Here is a 20,680-nt window from a genome sequence, read left to right as displayed (position 1 = left end):
TTTGTGATATCTGTGTGTGTGCATTTTAAAGTAATGTTTGTTCTTAAGAAAAGAAAAACGGGAGGGGGGGGGAAAGAGAGGAATCAGAAACCTGATGATGCTGATAACTCAAATCCTTCCATTCACAACTCTGTGCAATTCAAGCTTCCGAACGAAATAGTTCTGCTCCAGCCGGCTTTTCTTTTCTCTTTCTTCCTTTTTTTTTTTTGGCCATGCACACGCGGACACTCCCCCAGCAGCCATTTAAAGGGCCAGCACATTCCGGCGAGGCCACCTCTCCCGCCCCATCCCCCACCTTGCCATTTCCCTCCCACCCCCTCCTCCGCCCCCCATAGCTCCCTTGGATTGGTGGGTTGTGACTGGCATGCTTTAAAGATTCCTCCCCCCACCACAACCACCTTCCGCCCCCCATCCCTCCTGGATAATGGCAGGGACCAGCGTTGCAGAGGGACAATTGGCGCCTCTTCACAGCCAACTTGGCTATTACGCACACACCCACCCACCCTTTAATTTCACCCCCCTCCTCCTCTGGAAAGGAGGCATTAAAAGTGAGGGGGAGGCGGGTGGGAAAGGGCTGCGAGCCACCATCTTCCCCTTTGTCCCCCACTCCCTTCTCAGGAAACCATCCTTCGGCTGTTGATCCCTGGCAGAAAGTGACTGAAATAGATTTTGGCGACTTCGCGCGCCTCGCCAAAGGCGCACCACTAGCTATCCATGCCCCGTTTCGTACGGGGAGACTTACTTCCGAGTAAGCGTGCCGTAGGATCGGGCCGTTAAGAAATAAGGGGGGGGGTTCCCCCTCAGATCTCCAGGGTTTTAAACTAGAGCATCGGGCGGAGGGGCAATAAAACCAAACTTTACCCCACCCTCTTTTTTATTTCAATAAATTGAACCAGATCTTCCCCCACCCCAAAAAGAACACACGTGGAAGGATGACTTTAAAAAGAAGAAGGAAGAGGAATCGGGGGAGACGGGGCGCACATGTTGCCTCGTGCGAGACAAGGGTTAAGCGGAAGCAGCCGTCCAATCGGCGCCCTTTTGGTTGGTGGAGAAATATATATTTAATTTCGATGGCTTCCCACCGATGTCCATTCATGGAACCAAATGCCTGCTCGCGCAATATTGCAGGCACCGTGTCCAACAACCGCCCTCGCCCTTTCCTAGATCCTAAACTCCTCTTGCCCTTTTGCTGATATGTGAGGTATTTATTGACGAACCAAAACAAAAACAGGAAACCTATAAATGTTTAGGAGGAAAACTACTCATCGAAAAGTTGCAAGGCAAAGGAGAGCGGCTAGCATTGCATTTGCATTCCATCTATTTGGAGCGAGCTGCTGCCTAGTCAGTACACAACATTATTATTATTATTATTATTATTATTATTATTATTTCTTCAGAAAGTTCTAACAGGGTTGATACATGGTTATTATTGTGGTTATTAAATCGCTTTTATGCTTGCGGAGGAGAAGCACCAGCTGGATGGCAAGAGGAGGAGGAGAAGTGCCCATTTCAGATTCGTGCGTTTCCAACGCACCCGCCACATTTTCTTAAGAAACGCTAACGTGACATTTAAAGTTCGCAAACGTGTGAACCTTTCTTTCTGGCCCGCGGGATGCACAAATGAAGATCGTGTGCTGCGGTATCACAGCCACCCACAGGATGTTTCCATTTTATATCTTATCTATCTATCATCTGCATATATATATATATATATATATATATATATTACTGTTTATCTATATATCTATATGTGTGTGTGTGTTGGGGATTCAACAGTAGTTCTACAATTATTATTGCACTAATAATGCCTCAACAACTCCTCACACAAACCAAATTCCAATATGGCTCTCGTCCATGCTCACCACCCCCCACGATCGCATCTGGTCATCTTCGCCTTTTTTTCTCTTGAACCCCCCCCTTCCTAAGGCGATCCCCAAATCGTGCGGATGGGCAGAGCGAAGCTCCGGGTGCACCGCGCGCGCTTAGCTTGCGCGCCTGCTTGCTATCCTTCCTTCCTCCGCCCTCTTTCCTCCGGGCGAGCCAGAGCGCCCTTTGAATTAAGTTTACACCCAGAAAATCTCATTCAAACTCTTTAAGAAGAAGCTCATGAGGGGGAGGGGTGGGAGAACCGGCTGGGGGAAGAGGGGGGAGGGGGGTCGCGATGGGGGTTGGGTCTCGTCGCAGCCCTCCAGCAAAAGCGGTGGCGTGGGGAGGAGGCGCGAGAGGTGGTCCTACTACACAGATTTGGATTCTACAAGGAAATGGAGAAAACGGGTTGTTGTTTTTTAAGGGGAGGGAAGGAAAGATGGGCAAAATGTAAATAAAATAGTATTTGCAGTTGGGGGGGTAGAAAAAAAAAAAGAGAGCGAGCAATGGAAAGCTGCCGCGCCTCTGCCCATGAGCGCGTCTGTCGGTGCGCGCGCGCCCCTCCCCTCGGAGGGGTGGTCCCTTTTTGGGGCTCCACCACGTGGCTTCCTCTTGCAAACATTTTCACTCATTTTTCCAGGTCGATTTTATTTAGGGGCGGCGCCAAAGGCTGCCTTCAGCCTCAGAGACGTCCTATGTGGTGTGTGTGTGAGTGTGTGTGTGAGTGTGACACATGAGCTGCGACTCAAAAGGAGTTGGGGGGCCGCTGGAAAAGGAAAAAAAAAAGAGCCATTTTCCCAAGACCGCCATAGCAAGTTGCATCCAGCCCCACCAGCCCCATTGATTCCGTAAAACAGGGAACATTTCCCCCCCTCTTTCCTCTTAGATCACCCCCACCTTTCCTCCCCACACCCAAAATAACAGGCTTTTCCTACTTGCTGGGCCTACAAGATTGAATAAGAAACTTTTTTTCTCTCTCAAAAAAAAAAAAGAGGTAGGATTTTTTTTTAAAGAATCTGTTGAAAGTTTCACACCCACCCACCTACCATCGCCCTCCTTTCCCCACCCCGGTGTGTGAGATAATATATTTTCCCTCCCACCTCCCGTGACTCCCTCCCTTTTTGGACCTACCCCACATTTTGTGCAAAACGCATCAGCCATGAACAAGCTGTATATTGGGAACCTCAACGAGAACGTGACTCCGGCGGATCTGGAGAAAGTCTTCAACGACCACAAGATCTCCTTCAGTGGCCAGTTCTTGGTGAAATCTGGCTACGCCTTTGTCGACTGCCCAGATGAGCAATGGGCCATGAAAGCCATCGAAACTTTTTCTGGTAAGCCAATGGATCTCTCTTGTCTTCCCCACCCCATCCCCCCGCTCTCTCCTTCTGAAGCCGTAGTGGGTTTAGTTTTTTTTGTTTTTGTGGGGTGTTTTTTTTGAGATTTTTAAAAAAATTATTTAAAAATTTAAAGAAACACACTTCTTTTTTTTAAAACAACAGCAGCAGCAGCAGTTAACTACCTAGCGCTCCCAGTTCTGGCGACCCTCTTTTCCCTTTCCAAGATCCACACAATGTGGTTTTGCAAAGATGCGTTCAGTCACACTTCTCCGGTACTCGTGCGTCTTCCGCCCTGTTTCTTTTCTACCTCTGGGGTGTCATCAATGAAAGTTCACTTTCGTTTCGTATTTCTCCCCCACTACCCTCCCATCCGCAACTTGGGGTACTTGGGGACACACACACCGCTTTGCTCCCCCCTTCCCCCTGTCTATCTGACCCCGAGTCGAGAACCATGTTTCTTGTGTGTCTTGCGTAATACACAACTTGTAGGGCCTAGGATTTCTCCCATCTGCTTCCAGTGGATTTCTAGAGGGCTCGCAGAATTCTTTTATTTGTTTGAATTCCTCCTCCCTCCCACCCAGAATGTTTCCTCTTCTATCATAGTGGATCCCCCTTAAACCGTCGTCGTTTTTTTAGCATTCACCTTTTTTATATATATGAAAAAGGGTAAAATTTGGCAAACCCCCTCGCGCAACGTGAAAACGCGCACACAAAAAGGGCGAGAATGACAGTTTTCTCTTTTGCTCCCGGGAAGTCTTTGGACGCCCCCCTCCCACAAATCAGACCCCGATCTCTCTGGAGATGAAAGGGGGGGATCAAATCAAAATATTAAGCCCCTTTCCCTTAATTCGAGGTTCCATGATCAACCCCCCCCCCCCGGCCTCGGTGGTTCGTCTTGCAAGGCCATTTGGGTTTTGCCATGGGATCAAATTCTCTATTTCTGTCCTTGAAAAGAGTGTGAGGTGGTTTGTGGGATGGGAGAGGGGCTCCTCTGGAAGTGGGAGGTGGGGAGGGAAGACGGGAGTTGTTGGACTTTGGCCATTTTGATTTTAAACTGGGTTTTCCTGGGGCATGTGATGTGTGTATTAGCGCGAAGGTCGCCATGCTGCTAAGAGATTGAGAAGAGGCAGAGAGGAACTAGCAAGCAAAGCTGATGGTTGCCTTTTGCTGGGAAAAAAACCTCTTTTTCCCCCTTACTCGAAAGGAACACATTAGAATTTAGTTTCCCCATCCTTTTCTAGATTCACGTTCCTTCTTCCCAGCTGAATACAGTTTTCATGGATTTTCTTATTAATTTTTTTAAAAAAGATACAGCCGAACAAGTTGAGGTGGAATAAATCGACGGAATAGGCCTTGCAAACCTTAAAATTGCCTTTCCTGTGATTAAACAGATCTTCCAGCATATGAAGGAGGAATGAATTGAATGTGCAAAAAGTAGGGTCATGGGGAAACCTCCATTATTGGTTTCTTCCATTGTTTAGTCCCCTCAATTTGAAATCCAGTTTTTTGTTTTATCCAGAGGAAAACGCATCTCAAGGCAGTGGGATTTCTGGTGAAGGCAATCTGAATTCTCCAATAAAATTGAATTAAAATATGAGGAATGGGAGCAGAAATTGAGCTGTACGTGAGAATGGTGTCCAGATTTCCATATGTACATGTTTTTTTAAAAAAAGACACTTGTGTTTTTAGGCAAAGTGGAGCTGCATGGAAAACAACTTGAGATTGAACACTCAGTACCTAAAAAGCAAAGGTAATTCAGTTGTTTTAATTTCTTTAAAATTTTCCATGTTGAGAAAATTCCATGTTTGCTTAAAGGAAAAGAAGAAAACCATGTTTTTAAAATTCCCCAGAGTTGTGCAGACAAAACTAGGTGTATTAGCATTTTCAATCTCTGCTCTGAAAGGAAACTATTTTGAAGAGAGCAGAAAACAAAATTGGTGGCTAATTTGATCCACCACCCCCATCCAAATTCCTAGAGTTACTTTTGCGGAGCAATCCTATGCAAGAAGCTGGTGCAAATTGGTGTAAATTAAGCTGTCACAAAGTTACACCAAACCCTGTTTAGCAGTGGGGCTGCTGCTCTGCTTAATCCTGAACGAGGGAAAAACTTTTAAAATAGTGCTTTTACACTGTATTGCCAGATCACTTGGCTGAGTCAAATGGGTTTAGGATCCTGCCTTAAGCCCCTCTCTCTGGTCCCACCCCCACCACGCCCCTTTTGGGGAGACTTACACAAGCCTCAACTCATCCAGACTGAGCAACATACTCTGATGTGTCTTGAGCCAGGGTTGGGGCCTTGAGCTTGACTTCTGTATCCTATGCAGCTCATCCTAGTGGATCTTGCCCATAGGATTGCCCCCTTACAAAGTACCAGAGGGAAAAGAGATAAAATCAGAATTCAGTACATTCAGAGGGAATTTGAAAATTGGGAGGCAGAGGCGCTCTTCTGTAAATTTCAGGGCCATTTACTGTAAATAAATACCTACTTGAACAGACTTTCCTCTGCAATGCAACCTTTTAATGCTTTGTTTTGATTTAATTTAATGCTTTGTTTTAATGCTTTAATGTATTGGTTTTTTTCTCATTTGCTGCCCCTCTGAATAATTCTCAAACTTTACACCTTGGTGGAGATGTAGTTATCTCATCATGCTTTAATGTGGTATTAACATATTCAATATGTGTACTTGCTGCTTGTACAATGGTTTGGTTGCCTGGATTAAAAATGGCAGATTTGGATAGGCATGGTGAAGCAAAAATCACATGGTGTGGAGAAAAGTTACAATTACTCTTCATTCCTGTGAAATCTAGGAGACACAAACATCATAATGCGCTGTTCCACCAGAATTCAGTGTGAATTTGTGTTTTCCAGGCAGTTGTTTAAAAAAATAAAGGGGGTGGGATGAAATGTGAGTGTTTGTTACTATATAGTTCAATATATTCTGTTTTGTGATTCACATCACAATTTCTTTCTCCTTTTGGGGAGTGTAGATATCTTGGACTTTCAAACTTTGTAGCAGAATGTGCTGATGGAGGATAACATTTCTTTTTTATGAATGACTTCCCTCAGCTCCCTCTGGATTGGAAGGCTCCCGAAATCTATTCGATAATTTATTTTATTGTAGCAACAGGCATAGGCCTTGTGTAATGGGTGATCAATAGTGCTTGTAACTGTCTTTGTGGCATGGTACACAGTGTAGCTGTGGTTTAAAATGACAATTGGGAGAAGGATTTTGGGGCAGGCAATTCTAGAATGAAACAAAGCAAAATAAACATTTGGGAGCTGGGATTGGGTGTTGGAGGGAGAGAAAAGGAACTTGATTATTCTTGTTTCCTGTTCAGCGCTTTCAAAAAAAGCCTGTCAGTTGTGTAGAAATTTGATGATTTTGAGGAGTTGCTGATTCTCTTAAGTCTTGCTAAGTAATGCTAAGAAATCTACCATATACAAATTAATCACTTGAAAGATTTTGTAATTCAAAGCACATTGTGGTTATATGGGTGTAAGTAGGAAGAAAAATTAAACCTGGTAGTAGACTTGAGGCAGAGAAATCAAACAGATCCCAGACGACTTATCACTGGGGTATATTTTCACCTCCATGCATCTAAACATCTGCCTTCTTAATAGTCAGTGGCCATGTTGGAGTTTTCAAAGTCTTCCTTAGAAGAGTTGGTCTGACGTCATCTGTTGCATGCCAGGATTTTATTTGTAGGTTCCCTTAAAATACATTTTTAACCTTGTGCTCAGGATGTGTGATAAAGTGACTTCAGTAGTTTCCCAATAGGGATTTTGCATTTCTTTCCTATAGAAGTGAGAGTAAAAATGTTGAATCTTTTGGGCAAGGTATTAAGGGCAAGAAAGGAGAGCCTGTATTTCATACAAGATCACTTTTCCATTGATAAAAATGTGTGGTCTGCTAGCTTGAATTTTTACAGGGCTAGGGTGTTTTCTTTCACTTGTATCGAGACTTGATTTTCTTGTTTGGGATGATACCCAGCTAGTTAATTAAATATGATTAGCATAGTCTCAATAACTGTGAGAGTTGTTTTCCCCTTCTCTCTAAATCTGTAAAAAATGTCACCTTTTAAGTGGAAGAAAATTCTAGCCAAACAGAGGCATGATGATCTGTATCCTTTCAGTTTTTTTTTTTTTTAATGAAGTAAAACCACAGTTAAATATAAATAAAGCTTGGCTTATTTCTTGAGCCTCATTTACCAGAAGTTGCCCCAAAATACTCAGATTTGAAAGGAATGATTTCTAGGAATGATTATAATCTACACTGCTATTGACATGGCATGCCTACCATTTATAAACTCTGCCACCTGGCTATCTTAAATAGTAATTAAAACACGTGCAGAATGTGCTACTGGCCTCTGTAAAAATGGTTGGTCCTGGATATATCTAAAAGGGCTTATCTCCACCACAATTGTGAATGATTTCAGCTAGTTTTTAATGAATTGGTTGTTGCAGGATGTTATATTTTTTAAAAATGAAGCTCCACAAATACCAAGTTGAGATACCAAGCACAGAGTTAACATTTTCTTAATATGTGAGATGCACAGATGGATAAGTAAATTTGTGATTTCCTACTAAGAAAAACTGAACTATATACAAGTAAAGCCATTACTTAATGAGAAGTCTTGTTGGGTCTTTCTGGGACTGCAATATCTCTACTTAATCTTGACATTCTTGTTAAAAGTTGCATTTACTTACCAGAAAGTATTCCTGAGTTGCAACGTGAGTGTAGATTTATATATATTTAAAAAGACTGTGTGTGTTTGGCGTGTGTGTTTTCAGTTATAACTTTATTGAAAAAAGGACATGGGGGATATTTTTTTTTTTGCAATTTTATTCCTTAAAAGTCAGCAAATTCCTTTGGTGGTGGAAAGGGTTAATTAAAACAACCTCGAAGATGTTTTAAGGACTCAAGAATGTTAAGAAATGTTTGGAGGTTAGGGGTGGGGTTGTCTCAGACTGAAAAGATTGAAGTGGATAGAGTTGTGGGGTGGGGTGGGGGACCAGGACAAATGTGAATGGATAAGAACGAGAGGAGGGAAAAATTAAGTGAATCCATCAAGCAAACATTCCAAATATGAAAGACTGGAAGTGACTAGCATAGAGAGAATGAAATTTAGTAACTAAGGAAACAGTGATTATACCTCTGTAGTCAAAATTCTAACTAATAGGGACATGTTGCATGTGATGGTTTTAAGGCAGTTTTTCTACAGGTATAGCTAAGCTTTGTTATTCACAAAAGTAGCACACTTATTAATTATTAGGATTTTTGTTGTTGTTTGGGGTTAACTTCTGTAGAATTATGAGAAAACTTGCTTAAGGTATCTCGTCAATACATGTGCAGTGTCTTAAGTTAGGCTCTTTTTAATAGAATGTGTGAAAGCTTAGAGTAGATGTGTAGTTTTCTACAAATTTAGCTGAAGATCGTGTGTCTGTGAGCTTTTTATCCTTACAACAAACAAGGAACTAACAGGGGAGTCCTATTCATGCCTACTCAGAAGGAAGTCACATTGAGTTTAATGGAGCTTATTCCCAGGGTGATTGTGTGTAGAGGTTTGCAGCCTTAACTTTAATGGGAGAATCTACAAAAAAACATTTGCTTTAATTTGTTACTGTTCAGTTCCCCAACAAAAGGGTTAACTTTACACTTGTTTTGCATCAAAAGGAAAGAAAGTTGGAATCATGCTAAAAGCTTTCACTTAAATGAGCTTAAACGTACTATTTCAAAATGGTTCTGTTTTGCTTTTTGCATACCTATTTTGGTAGATTTACCTGTTTGGTATTGCTTCATATATTTTTTTGGTTACAGGCAACAGTGTCTTTCCTAGTGAATTGTTGGGGGTATAAAAGTAAGCTCATAAAATGAAATGGGTATTAGGGACAGGAAAGGCAGAAATGACGTGTAGACTTAAAATCTCTTTTGCAATACAGTGGTACCTCGAGTTACATACGTTTCAGGTTACATATGCTTCAGGTTACAGACTCCGCTAACCCAGAAATAGTACCTCGGGTTAAGAACTTTGCTTCAGGATGAGAACAGAAATCGTGCTCCAGTGGCACGATGGCAGCAGGAGGCCCCATTAGCTAAAGTGGTGCTTGAGGTTAAGAACAGTTTCATGTTAAGAACGGACCTCCAGAACGAATTAAGTACTTAACCTGAGGTACTACTGTATTGACTGATTTCCAATCCAGGAACTGTTCATAGAGTTAAAGATGGGCCCCCAAAGTAGCCCCACTTAGAGGCAATAAAAATGGGAAAAGGTTGGTGTGAAGCAGTTACCCCTAAGTGGCAAGAGAGCCAACATGTGACAGGGAAAGTTTCACGTTTCGCTTCATTGCTGGATCGCTTCTATTGATCCCATGCTGCATACTTTTTCTGCATGACGCACTGCTAATTCACATGAGGGAGATCCCATGGATCAAGAAAAGTATGTCTTGTCTTCAGCTTGGACCTGGTACCTTTTGAGTAATGTGAATTAATTGGATCTTCCTGGTTGAAATTTTTAAAGTTAGAGAGGCACAGGCAGTCCAAACCTATGCATTTTACTCAGAGGTAAGTCCCAATAGGGCTAAGTCTCAGGGAAAGTGTAGCCTTAGGAGAATTATAAGCACCTATTTAGTTCTTACCAGTTTCAGCTGAAGAGGGAACAAGGGGGCAGTTTTTCACTGGTTAGAAAAGTGTTCATATTTTACATAAAGGAAAAATAGAAGTTTTAGGAGAATTCACAAGTCATTCTTGTTTTGCATTTGCAGGGAAACATACCTCAAATGATAAATGCCATTCTTCCCAAGCCCCTTTTTATGTATTCATTTCCCCTCAAACTTCCCAAAATACCCAGAAAAACGGATGCTTTTCAGAATTGTGGCAGCAAACAGTTGAGAAAGTTTGGAAAATGGAAGAGATTCTTGAAAAAAAATAAGACAAATTTAGCATTTAAAAATCCCAAGCACCTAAGATAGAGAATCAACTCCCAAGACCCCTTATAGGAGGTTCTGTTTATTGGTAGCTAATAACTAGCCTGCTCAGCAGATACATGCTGACTTTATGAGTTGAATGCGTTTCCCTTGGTGACACCACAAAAGATTTCTTAAACCTTAATTCCTATGCACACTTACCTGGAGTCAGCCCCACTGAGAATAGTGGGGCTTGCCTCCAAGGAAATGTGCAGGTTTACAAATACAGATTGCATGGCATGCCCTATTAAATTTAGTGAACTTTTGTGGGGGGTTTTTTTAAAGGCAGGGGGAAGCATTGGTGGGAAAGTTCAGAGTTTCCTGAGAGGGTAGTGACACTTGCAACAAAGCAGCAAATATTTGCTTTAGAAGATGCGTAGAATGATAATTGGTTCTAGAAGTTGTGATACCTACGAGTTGTCGCCCTCTAAAAAGATGGCATGCTAAAGATCATAGAATCATAGAGTTGGAAGAGACCACAAGGACCACAAGATTTGGGAGAAGAAAGTGCAGCTTCTTAGTTGTACAGTGGTACCTTGGGTTAAGTACTTAATTGGTTCCGGAGGTCCATTCTTAACCTGAAACTGTTCTTAACCTGAAGCACCACTTTAGCTAATGGGGCCTCCTGCTGCCGCTGCGCGATTTCTGTTCTCATCCTGAAGCAAAGTTTTTAACCCGAGGTACTATTTCTGGGTTAGTGGAGTCTGTAACCTGAAGTGTATGTAACCTGAAGCATATGTAACCCAAGTTACCACTGTAATTTGTTTTCAACTTTACACCACGTACTGTATAGTTAAATGGCAGTGTCCATGATTCCTGGGGTCTAAGATGCTGCATTTATGAAGAGAGGAAGGTACTTGTGCATATTGGTGAGGCAGAACTTTGAAAACCAGGATCCTTTACCCGGGACAGGGGAATTGTGCCCTTTTCTTTTTGAGCAGTCTATTCCCCCATATTGCAGCTTGCTGCTTGAGAAACATTAGCCCCATGTCTTCCCTTGGGTTCACAGCATTTGCCAAATGGTTCTTTGGGTCCTGTTGTCATGTGCAGTTCTCTGCATATTTGAGGACCTCTGACTTAGACTAGGCCAGGATGATGGTTTGGGTTTGGATGTGTGGGTATTCCTACCACAAGCCAGTGCGTATTTAGCTAGGAGTAAACCTTGTTTGTGGACGCAGGTGGCACTGTGATCTAAACCACAGAGCCTAGGGCTTGCCGATCAGAAGGTTGGGGGTTCGAATCCCCGCGACGGGGTGAGCTCCCGTTGCTCGGTCCCAGCTCCTGCCCACCTAGCAGTTCGAAAGCACGTCAAAGTGCAAGTAGATAAATAGGTACTGCTCCCGCGTTTCCAAGCGCTGCTCTGGTTCGCCAGAAGCTGCTTAGTCATGCTGGCCACATGAACTGGAAGCTGTCTGCGGACAAACGCTGGCTCCCTCGACCTATAGAGCGAGGTAAGCGTACAACCCCAGAGTCGTCTGCGACTGGACCTAACGGTCAGGGGTACCTTTACCTTTAAACCTCATTTTACTTAGTCGGATGCAGTTCTGAGTAAACAATTTGGTATTGTGTTTTGGGGTAGGGTTCAGTTGTAGCAGCCCAGTTGTGTAACAAATAGGACTTCCCTTTCCTCCCCTCCCCAGTAGCAGGGAAGCAGAATCCCATCATAATGGGATTATAAATAACAGAACCTGCTATTCCCAAGGAAGATAGTACAGTGGTACCTCGGGTTACAGACGCTTCAGGTTAGAGACGCTTCAGGTTACAGACTCTGCTAACCCAGAAATAATACCTTGCGTTAAGAACTTTACCTCAGGATGAGAACAGAAATCGTGCGCCAGCAGCGCAGCAGCAGCAGGAGGCCCCATTAGCTAAAGTGGTACCTCAGGTTAAGAACAGTTTCAGGTTAAGAACAGATCTCCAGAATGAATTAAGTTCTTAACCCAAGGTACCACTGTAGTGAATTAGTGAACTAGATGACCCACAGGGTCCCTTCCAACTCTACAATTCTATGATGCATTTGGTGGTGTTTTTGCCATTCTGTGGGATGAGCAGTGTCTATTTATCTGAACCTCAGTGTCCCTTTTTCTTATTGCTTGTCTTAATACTTGAGTTTTGTTTTGAAGGCTGTGGATCTGCTAGGAGAAGGTGGGCAACTTGTTTGGCCCCCAAGATCATTCATGTGTTCTCAGCTTCAATTCCAGCATCTCTTAGTGTTGCTGAGAGAAAGTCCCCCATCTGAGACCATGGAGAGATGTGGCCAGTCATTTTAGACCATCATGGACCAGTGCTGTGACTCATAGATATAAGGCCCTCTTCCTGCATTAAAGTGGTGGTGGTCCTATTTTATGAAGTTCTGGTGGGAAATGTCAGGTTTCAGGAATTCTTGCAATCGTAAAGGGTATGGAAACCAAGCCTTGTGGGGAACGGTTGAGGGAATTGGGTATGTTTAGCCTGGTAAAGAGGAGACTGAGAGGAGATATGATAGCCATCTTCAATTATCAAAATGGCTGTTTTCTCCTGCTGCGGAGGGTAGGATCTGAATCAGTGGACTCTCCTTCCTTGGAGGTTTTTAAGCAGAGGTTAGGCGGCCATCTGCCATCGATGTTTTCATTGAGATTCCTGCATTGCAGGAGGTTGGACTAGATGACCCTTGGTACCCCTTCAAACGCTACATTTCTGTGCTCTCTAATGCTGCATTCTTTGGTGTATTAGAGCAAGAGAAAAAGTTAGGATTCTATCCCAAGTGATGCAAAGGAGATCCACTTTCCTTTCAGCCGAGTGCTTAAGAACATCTTCTTTAATATCACTTTTTTGAAGTCTGTAGTCAAAGGTGTTTAAAAACCTCTGCTGGACGCTTGATTAATGGAACAATCCAACTAAGAAGATTCAGATTTAAGAATGGGTTTAAATCAGTTTATGCCTCAGCAGCTAGTAAGACGTTCGATGTACACACAGGCTTCGTATATACAGCATGCCTTGGTTCTCAAACTTAATCCGTTCTGGAAGTCGGTTCGACTTCTGAAAATGTTCGAAAACCAAGGCACTGCTTCCGGTTGGCTGCAGGAGCTTCCTTCAGCCAATCGGAAGCCGCATCAGACGTTCGGCTTCCAAAAAACGTTCGCAAACCGGAACACTCACTTCCAGGTTTGCAGTGTTTGGGAGCCAAAACGTTCAAGTCGCAAGGCGTTCGACAACCAAGGTATGACTGTATGTGTAAAACAGTTTTAAAGCACATTGCTTTCCTTCAAAAATCCTGGGAACCATAGTATACCCCTCACAAAACTACAATTCGCAATCCTTAATGAGCTATAGGATTCTTTGGAGCAAAACAATGTTCTTTAAATGCATGGTGTGAATGCAGAACATGTCACCATTAAATCTCTGGATTTAAGCCCTGGTCTCATTTATTTCACTGGGACTTAGGCATGTTTTTCATGAAAGATGAATTCAAGACAAATATTTTGTCTAGATCTGAATAGACATTTCTTTTTTGCGGCTTTTGCTGATCCCACTTCCCAACTAATGCAGAATACGTATGTATGACAAAATTGCCTCCTGCCTGACAATCTTAGGAAAGAAGTTGAATCAAAAACATGTTTTGTCTTGATCCAGCCTTGTGTTGAACCTTCCAGAAGACTAACTCAGCTTGTGCAAATTCACTGACTTTGGGCTGGGGGAAAAAGTTTACATGAACCTGTACAAGATTGGTTGGAAGCCAATAAGATACAGAATCGCCTTGAGGAATCTTGAGAGTCAGATTCCTGCTATTTGCATAGTCTCGGGCGAGTCACTATTTCTCATTCTGAGATCCCCATCAGCAAAATAGAAATAATTCTGACTTACCTCTAAGGAGAATTACGAGAACACGAACAAGAGTAAGACTCTAGAGAGCTGGCCAGTTAGAGAGCTAGATAGCCCAATGGTTAAAAGATGGTTGTAGAAGAATGGTGGTTCTGAGGGTTGTGGCTTTAGTAAGTAAATTAACAAAAAGGCAGATCTTTCAAACATCTCTACTTTCCACTGAGAGGTGGTGCATGAGGTTTACTGGTAAAAAAATTCCAGCATACAGTGGTACCTCGGGTTAAGTACTTAATTCGTTCCGGAGGTCTGTTCTTAACCTGAAACTGTTCTTAACCTGAAGCACCACTTTAGCTAATGGGGCCTCCTGCTGCTGCCGCACCGCCGGAGCACAATTTCTGTTCTCATCCTGAAGCAAAGTTCTTAACCCAAGGTACTATTTCTGGGTTAGCGGAGTATGTAACCTGAAGCATATGTAACCTGAAGCGTATGTAACCCGAGGTACCACTGTGGTTGAGTTATACATAATTTTATGTCTGAGGAGTGTGTTGAATATCACAGGTTAAGCTTTTTGTTCACGTATATTCTTTTGATCCATTATACCATATATGTACATAGAATTGGTCTATTAACATTAAAAAGGAAAGGAGGAAAGAGAGACAAACATGTGAGAGTAGTATTAGAAACTCAGAAATATAAGCTAGGTGCCAAATGGCTCCTTAAACCAAGGTTGCAGTCGTCAAAACGGAAAGCCTAGTTTCCATTTTGGGGCAAGACGGCGCTAAAGTCTTATTTTGCAAATGATGGACTGACTGTGATTGATTCTCAGTTACATATCTGGCTAGTTCTGATGACAACCTTGAGCTAGGTTAAGAGCTTTGAGAACTTAAAGAAGAAAAGTCGCTCAATCCAGGGACCATCCACATACATATTGGCCTATTCTGACCTCTTTTTCTTAATGGTGACAGCTGCTGCTCACGCTGCACAGAAAAAGCAATGTGGTCCCTGAAATTCATTCTGATTGTGCGAATAAAACATAACTGGTCGAATTCTACAGAATGGGGTATTAGTATGTGAAAACACTCCAGATCCAATGATCCTGGCACCCAGGCATCTTCACTTGGTGCAAAATGCACGTGGTGCGTGGTTAATTTTGAACACCTGAATACTAAAAAAGGGGAGGAGGCAAGGAAAAGAGAGGGTGGAAAAATTAGAGCTATTCCTGTTAGTACCAGGGCTAGTGACCCAAAGGTGTGCAGTGAACCAAGCAGAGTGGATAAAAATCAATGATTTTTTAAAAAAATAATAATCAGATTTTTCAAATTTAAATCAGATTATTTTTAATTTAAATCGGATTTTTAAAATGGAATGCTTTTGGAAGAAACATCTTTCTAAAGATAGTTTTCTATTTAAGTTACATTCTACTCCAAAGGTTATTCATCAGGAAATAAGGATTTGTTTTAAGTTTTTCATGTGTGCTGAAACTCAGTCTAAGTTTTTTTTTTTTTAAAATCGTTTAACCACATAATCAGTTAACAAACATGGATACATATGCTATAATGTTATTGTTTTAGTTAAATAAATTGTTTAAATTTTTATTCACGAAATGATTATTTTTCTCCTTCCAATAAAGTACAGCTGAAAAGTTGTCCAAATATAAACAGTTAACTTATTAAACCTCACAATAATTTCATAATTATCTGTCTATGTATTTCTAATAGTATAACCAAATCAGTAATTTTTGATATAACTGTAAAAAAAACTACTCTAAAAATTCATTATTCCAAAAACGAAACCTTCATCTGGTTGTAAATATTAAGATTATACCAGCAAGAATGAGTCTCTCTGTAAAAAAATGATTTAAATCAAGTCTTACTGACTAGTGATTTAAATCAATTTGATTTAAATCAGATCCACCCTGGACCAAGTGAGGATGGGCGGTCTTAGCAATCTGTGTCTGAGCCGCGTTGTTCAGACTAAAGAGCCAGCTCAAAGCCAGCAGCTTTATAACACCTGGTGGAATCCTATTGGCTCCTTGTGTCGCCTGATTTTGCTGATCTGGTAGGTACAGAGACTGTGGCAGAGATAGGTGCCCAGGTCCTGTTGCTAGAGTTCTGTTTGGGACCCCTCGCTTCTCACACAAGCCAAATTCAGCTGTCTCTGGGTTTATTTTGTTTAAGAATCCTATCAGCGACCCTGCCCGCTTCCATCCAAGCACATGGGTCCAGGTTCCTGTAAGGAAGGGATGCGGGTGGCGCTGTGGTCTAAACTACTGAGCCTCTTGGGCTTGCCGATCGGAAGGTCGGCGGTTTGAATCCCGGCGATGGGGTGAGCTCCTGTTGCTCTGTCCCAGCTCCTGCCAACCTAGCAGTTTGAAAGCACGCCAGTGCAAGTAGATAAATAGGTGGAGGGAAGGTAAACTGTGTTTCCATGCGCTCTGGCACTGGTCACGGTCCTCCGACACCAGTAGCGGTTTAGTCATGCTGGCCACTTGACCTCCCGGAAAGCTGTCTGTGGACAAACGCTGGCTCCCTTGGCCTGAAAGCAAGATGAGCGCCGCAATCCCGTAGTCGCCTTTGACTGGACTTAACTGTTCAGGGGTCCTTTTACCTTTATGCAAGGCTAGCATTCATTGAGTGTACACACACAGTTTGCTTCTTGCCTGACCACAAGAAGTAGAAATTAATGACTTCAGTTAAGCATTCTAAACTCAAAATGATTTTGAAAAATTTTAAGGAGTTGCCAGTCACCAGGACAAATACATGTGCAGGGGTTAAGTCTTGTCTGCAGTCATCCATATGACATCGAAACAGATTTGCAAAGCTTTTTGCATTACAGTTTCAGCTCACATTCACAGGGCTCAGAGCCTTAAGATCATTTTTCCATAGTGTCTGCTGTGACTGAGACAGACGGAGATTACTGCACTATTGTCAATAAATGATATGAATGGGGAGCATACATTATTGACTTAGGAAGCCTAGCCCTGGACAAAGTTTGAGATCGCTAATGTAGAGCTTGGGACACAGTCTGTGCAAGTTTGTGTACACAGAGCTGCAAAATCTGAGAACAGTAGAAGTGAAGTCCCCCCTGGGTTTACTCTTTCTGGGTAGTTTTCCACTATCCAACAAGTTGAGAATAGCTAGAAGCCAAAGGAACACAACTCCCAAACAGATTTTCAGATCAATTAAGATGTATTGCTTGGATTCAAAGCCACGTTCATTCAGCCCAGCTGAATAAGACTTCTGGGTTGCATTGCCTATCTATCAGCATATTTTTTAAAGTACCGTATTTTTCGCTCTATAGGATGCACTTTTTCCCCTTCAAAAATGAAGGGGAAATGTGTGTGCGTCCTATGGAGCGAAGACGCCATAGCCCCGCGACCCTCTCCCGGCTGGAGAGGTGATGCGCGGCTATGGCAGGAGCCTCTCCGCTGCGCCTTTCCGCTGCTCCCTGACCTGCTCTTTGGGGCTGGTGGTGGGCTTCCCCCCGCCAGCCCCAAAGAGCAGGTCAAAAGGAACCTGAAGCCTGGAGAGCGAGAGGGGTCAGTGCACACCGACCCCTCTCGCTCTCCAGGCTTCCAAGGTAGCCGCCTGAACGCACCTTAAACGGCACATTGTTTTAGAGCGGGAAAACAAGAGGGGGAAAATTCTCCCCCTCTCTGCGCAGCGCCTCCTGCCGCTTCGCTGAAGGGGCGCTGGGCAGAGAGGGGGAGAATTTTTTTTTCTTGTTCTCCCCCCTCTAAAACAAAGTGCGTCCTATTGTCCGGTGCGTCCTATGGTGCGAAAAATACGGTAATTAAAAGTATAAACAGGTGACAGGGGGAAAAAGAAAAGAGAAATTTGTTTGCAAAGAGAGAGAAAAGAGTAAGTTGTCACAATCGGTAAAGAAGACACTTACGTAATGTATTAAGTAATAATAAAACATATAAAGAGGGAAAGGATATGTGGTTTATAATTACAAGCATACCATGGCCTAAATACAAACAACTGCAAGTTTTTATTTCAAAAAAATAAATACAAAGCATTATATAGCATTTATAAACAACTTAATGTTTTTTAAACCTCTAAGCAGTGTACAGTTAAAAAAAATTTGATATTGTTAAAACAGAAATGCAGCCCAAAACCAATAAAACTGCAGTATAAAAGAGCATATAAAATCAAATAAAACAGGAAGTCATGGGCCACAAACACATAAAATAGTGTGCAGTCTGATGGGTCAGGGAAAGTGAAGATGTTGAAAGCAACTTGTGGTTGCTGGTTCACTTATGGCAGAGAGGGAAGGGCATTCCAAAATACAGGGGCAATATGAGAAAACACCCATTTTCAGCTCACTGCCCTGTGCTGGCCACATGACCCCGAAAAACTGTCTGCGGACAAATGTCGGCTCCCTCGGCCACTAAAGCAAGATCAGCACCACAACCCCAGAGTCGTTCGCGACTGGACATAACTGTCAGGGATCCTTTACCTTTACCTTCAATCCTGAAAGCCTTGGTGCTCGGAGCTTTTGGCTCCTGAACGCCGCAAACCCGGAAGTGACTGTTCTGATTTGTGGACGTTCTTTGGAACCCAAACATCCGATGGAGCTTCTGCGGCTTCTGATTGCCTTGGAAGTCGAACAGAATCCGTTCCAGAAGTCCGTTCGACTTCGAAAATGTTCAGGAACCAAAGTGCGGCTTCTGATTGGCTGCAGGAAGCTCCTGCAGCCAATCAGAAGCCCCGTCGGACGTCCGGCTTCTGAAGAACATTTGCAAACCGGAACACTCACTTCTGGGTTTGCTGCGCTTGGGAACCAAAACGTCCAATTACCAAGGCGTTTGACAACCAAGGTATGACCGTACAGTGGTACCTTGGGTTACATACGCTTCAGGTTACAGACTCCGGTAACCCAGAAATATTACCTCAGGTTAAGAACTTTGCTTCAGGATGAGAACAGAAATCGTGCTCCAGCGGCATGGCAGCAGCAGGAGGCCCCATTAGCTAAAGTGGTGCTTCAGGTTAAGAACGTCGCATGGACGCCATGCTACAAACAAGCAACGACCATCCACACACGTACGATGCCACAAATGTCTCTGTATGTGGAGTATGTTGCGAATGGCTAAAGCCAAATTTCAGGCAGCCAGGAATGTTCATCACTCATTATTTTAGCCTTGCAGCTGACCACACGTGGTTTTCCGCATCTCACAGAAATGTGGTTGTGGTGGTGGTGATGATAAGAAAGCATCCCATCTGCTCTGGGGTGGCTTGAGTGGTAGATCTTGCCCAGAAGAATAAACACACTGGGTGACTGGCTAATGGCTATGCTTCATCATCTGATCCCTTCCATGCAGTGAATTATTGTCACCTTGTAACATAGCCTTTTGGGATCAGCTGTCAGACCACCAGTACTCATTTCAGCCCTGGGACCGCAGCTTGGACTGGCTATTTTCAATGCAAAATGTGCCTTTCCACCATTCTGCATTGTTTCCTACTAGGAGATGCAGACCATTGGTCCACCCCTCTCCTGGTTTTGCTCCCCAACCACGCTGTAGCACCCACCTTTTCTCGTTTCATGGCCTGTGTGATGTGTCCCACTGCTGCCCCCAAGATCTCCTTCATCTCCTTGCCCGGCTTCTGTCAACACCGGGTCCTGTGGATTTCCATCGTGCGCTTGTGAAATTCCGACTTAATTCATAAAAGTCCAGGGACTCGGAAGAACGAAGGCAACCACAGCAGGCAAAGCTCAAGTTTGTTTTTTAAAATGGAGGTGAGGAGGAGGAGGAGGGTACCCCAAGCGCCCTTTTGCTCTTTCAGGAAATGGGTCATTTGTTTTATTGCAGCTGACACTTGAGAGCCATGACATGATCAGGAACGAAGTGAATTAGCTGCATTTACAGCACATTGAGGTGGGCACAGTGGATCTGAAATACAGTGGTACCTCGGTTTTACATACGCTTCAGGTTACATACGCTTCAGGTTACAGACTCCGCTAACCCAGAAATAGTACCTCGGGTGAAGAACTTTACCTCAGGATGAAAACATAAATTGTGAGATTTCTGGTTTTTGAACGTTTTTTGGAAGCTGAACGTCCGACGTGGCTTCTGCGGCTTCCGATTGAGTCCAGGCAACCCCTGCAGCCAATCGGAAGCCGCGCCTTGGTTTTGGAATGGTTCCGGGAGTCGAACGGACTCCCAGAACGGATTAAGTTTGACAACCAAGGTACAACTGTAAAGCGGTAAAATAATAATAATAATAATAATAATAATAATAATAATAATAAAAACTGCAACAAAAGGCACCTAGACATTCTGTTGTGGCTACCGTAACCTAGGTTTAAGGTAAAGGTAAAGGGACCCCTGACCATTAGGTCCAGTCGTGACCGACTCTGGGGTTGCGGCGCTCATCTCGCTTTATTGGCCAAGGGAGCCGGCTTACAGCATGACTAAGCCGCTTCTGGCGAACCAGAGCAGCGCACAGAAACGCCGTTTACCTTCCCGCCAGAGTGGTACCTATTTATCTACTTGCACTTTGACGTGCTTTCGAACTGCTAGGTTGGCAGGAGCAGGGACTGAGCAATGGGAGCTCATCCCATCGCGGGGATTCGAACCGCCGACCTTCTGATCGGCAAGTCCTAGGCTCTGTGGTTTAACCCACAGCGCCACCTGCATCCCATAGGTTTAAAGTACCATTTGGCTATTAGCTTATATGTCTGAGTTTCTAACACTCGTTTATAGTCT

The 20,680-nt window shown here is 43.4% G+C and overlaps 2 protein-coding genes across 4 annotated transcripts in view; one reads left to right on the top strand and one right to left on the bottom strand.

The window, feature by feature from the left end:
- CALCOCO2 (calcium binding and coiled-coil domain 2) overlaps positions 1-20,680 on the bottom strand; it is a gene marked incomplete at its 5' end in the record, with an annotated part of 193,952 nt that overhangs the window by 109,315 nt on the left and 63,957 nt on the right. The gene's annotated exons all lie outside the window — the stretch shown is intronic.
- Positions 2,510-20,680, top strand: part of IGF2BP1 (insulin like growth factor 2 mRNA binding protein 1) — a 70,500-nt gene continuing 52,329 nt past the window's right edge. Inside the window, exons 1-2 of one of the 3 annotated variants that reach the window (XM_080979365.1) lie at positions 2,510-3,200; positions 4,896-4,956. In XM_080979365.1, the coding sequence (XP_080835491.1) occupies positions 3,026-3,200; positions 4,896-4,956 (236 nt within the window). In that variant the 5' untranslated portion in view covers positions 2,510-3,025. The remainder of the gene's footprint in view (positions 3,201-4,895; positions 4,957-20,680) is intronic. The other 2 variants (XM_080979364.1, XM_080979366.1) reach the window with 2 other exon arrangements.

The sequence above is a fragment of the Podarcis pityusensis genome (genome assembly GCF_964106645.2).
Source record: "Podarcis pityusensis genome assembly, chromosome: 13".
Classification (NCBI taxonomy): domain Eukaryota; kingdom Metazoa; phylum Chordata; class Lepidosauria; order Squamata; family Lacertidae; genus Podarcis; species Podarcis pityusensis.
This window is presented reverse-complemented; position numbering and strand designations above follow the sequence as displayed.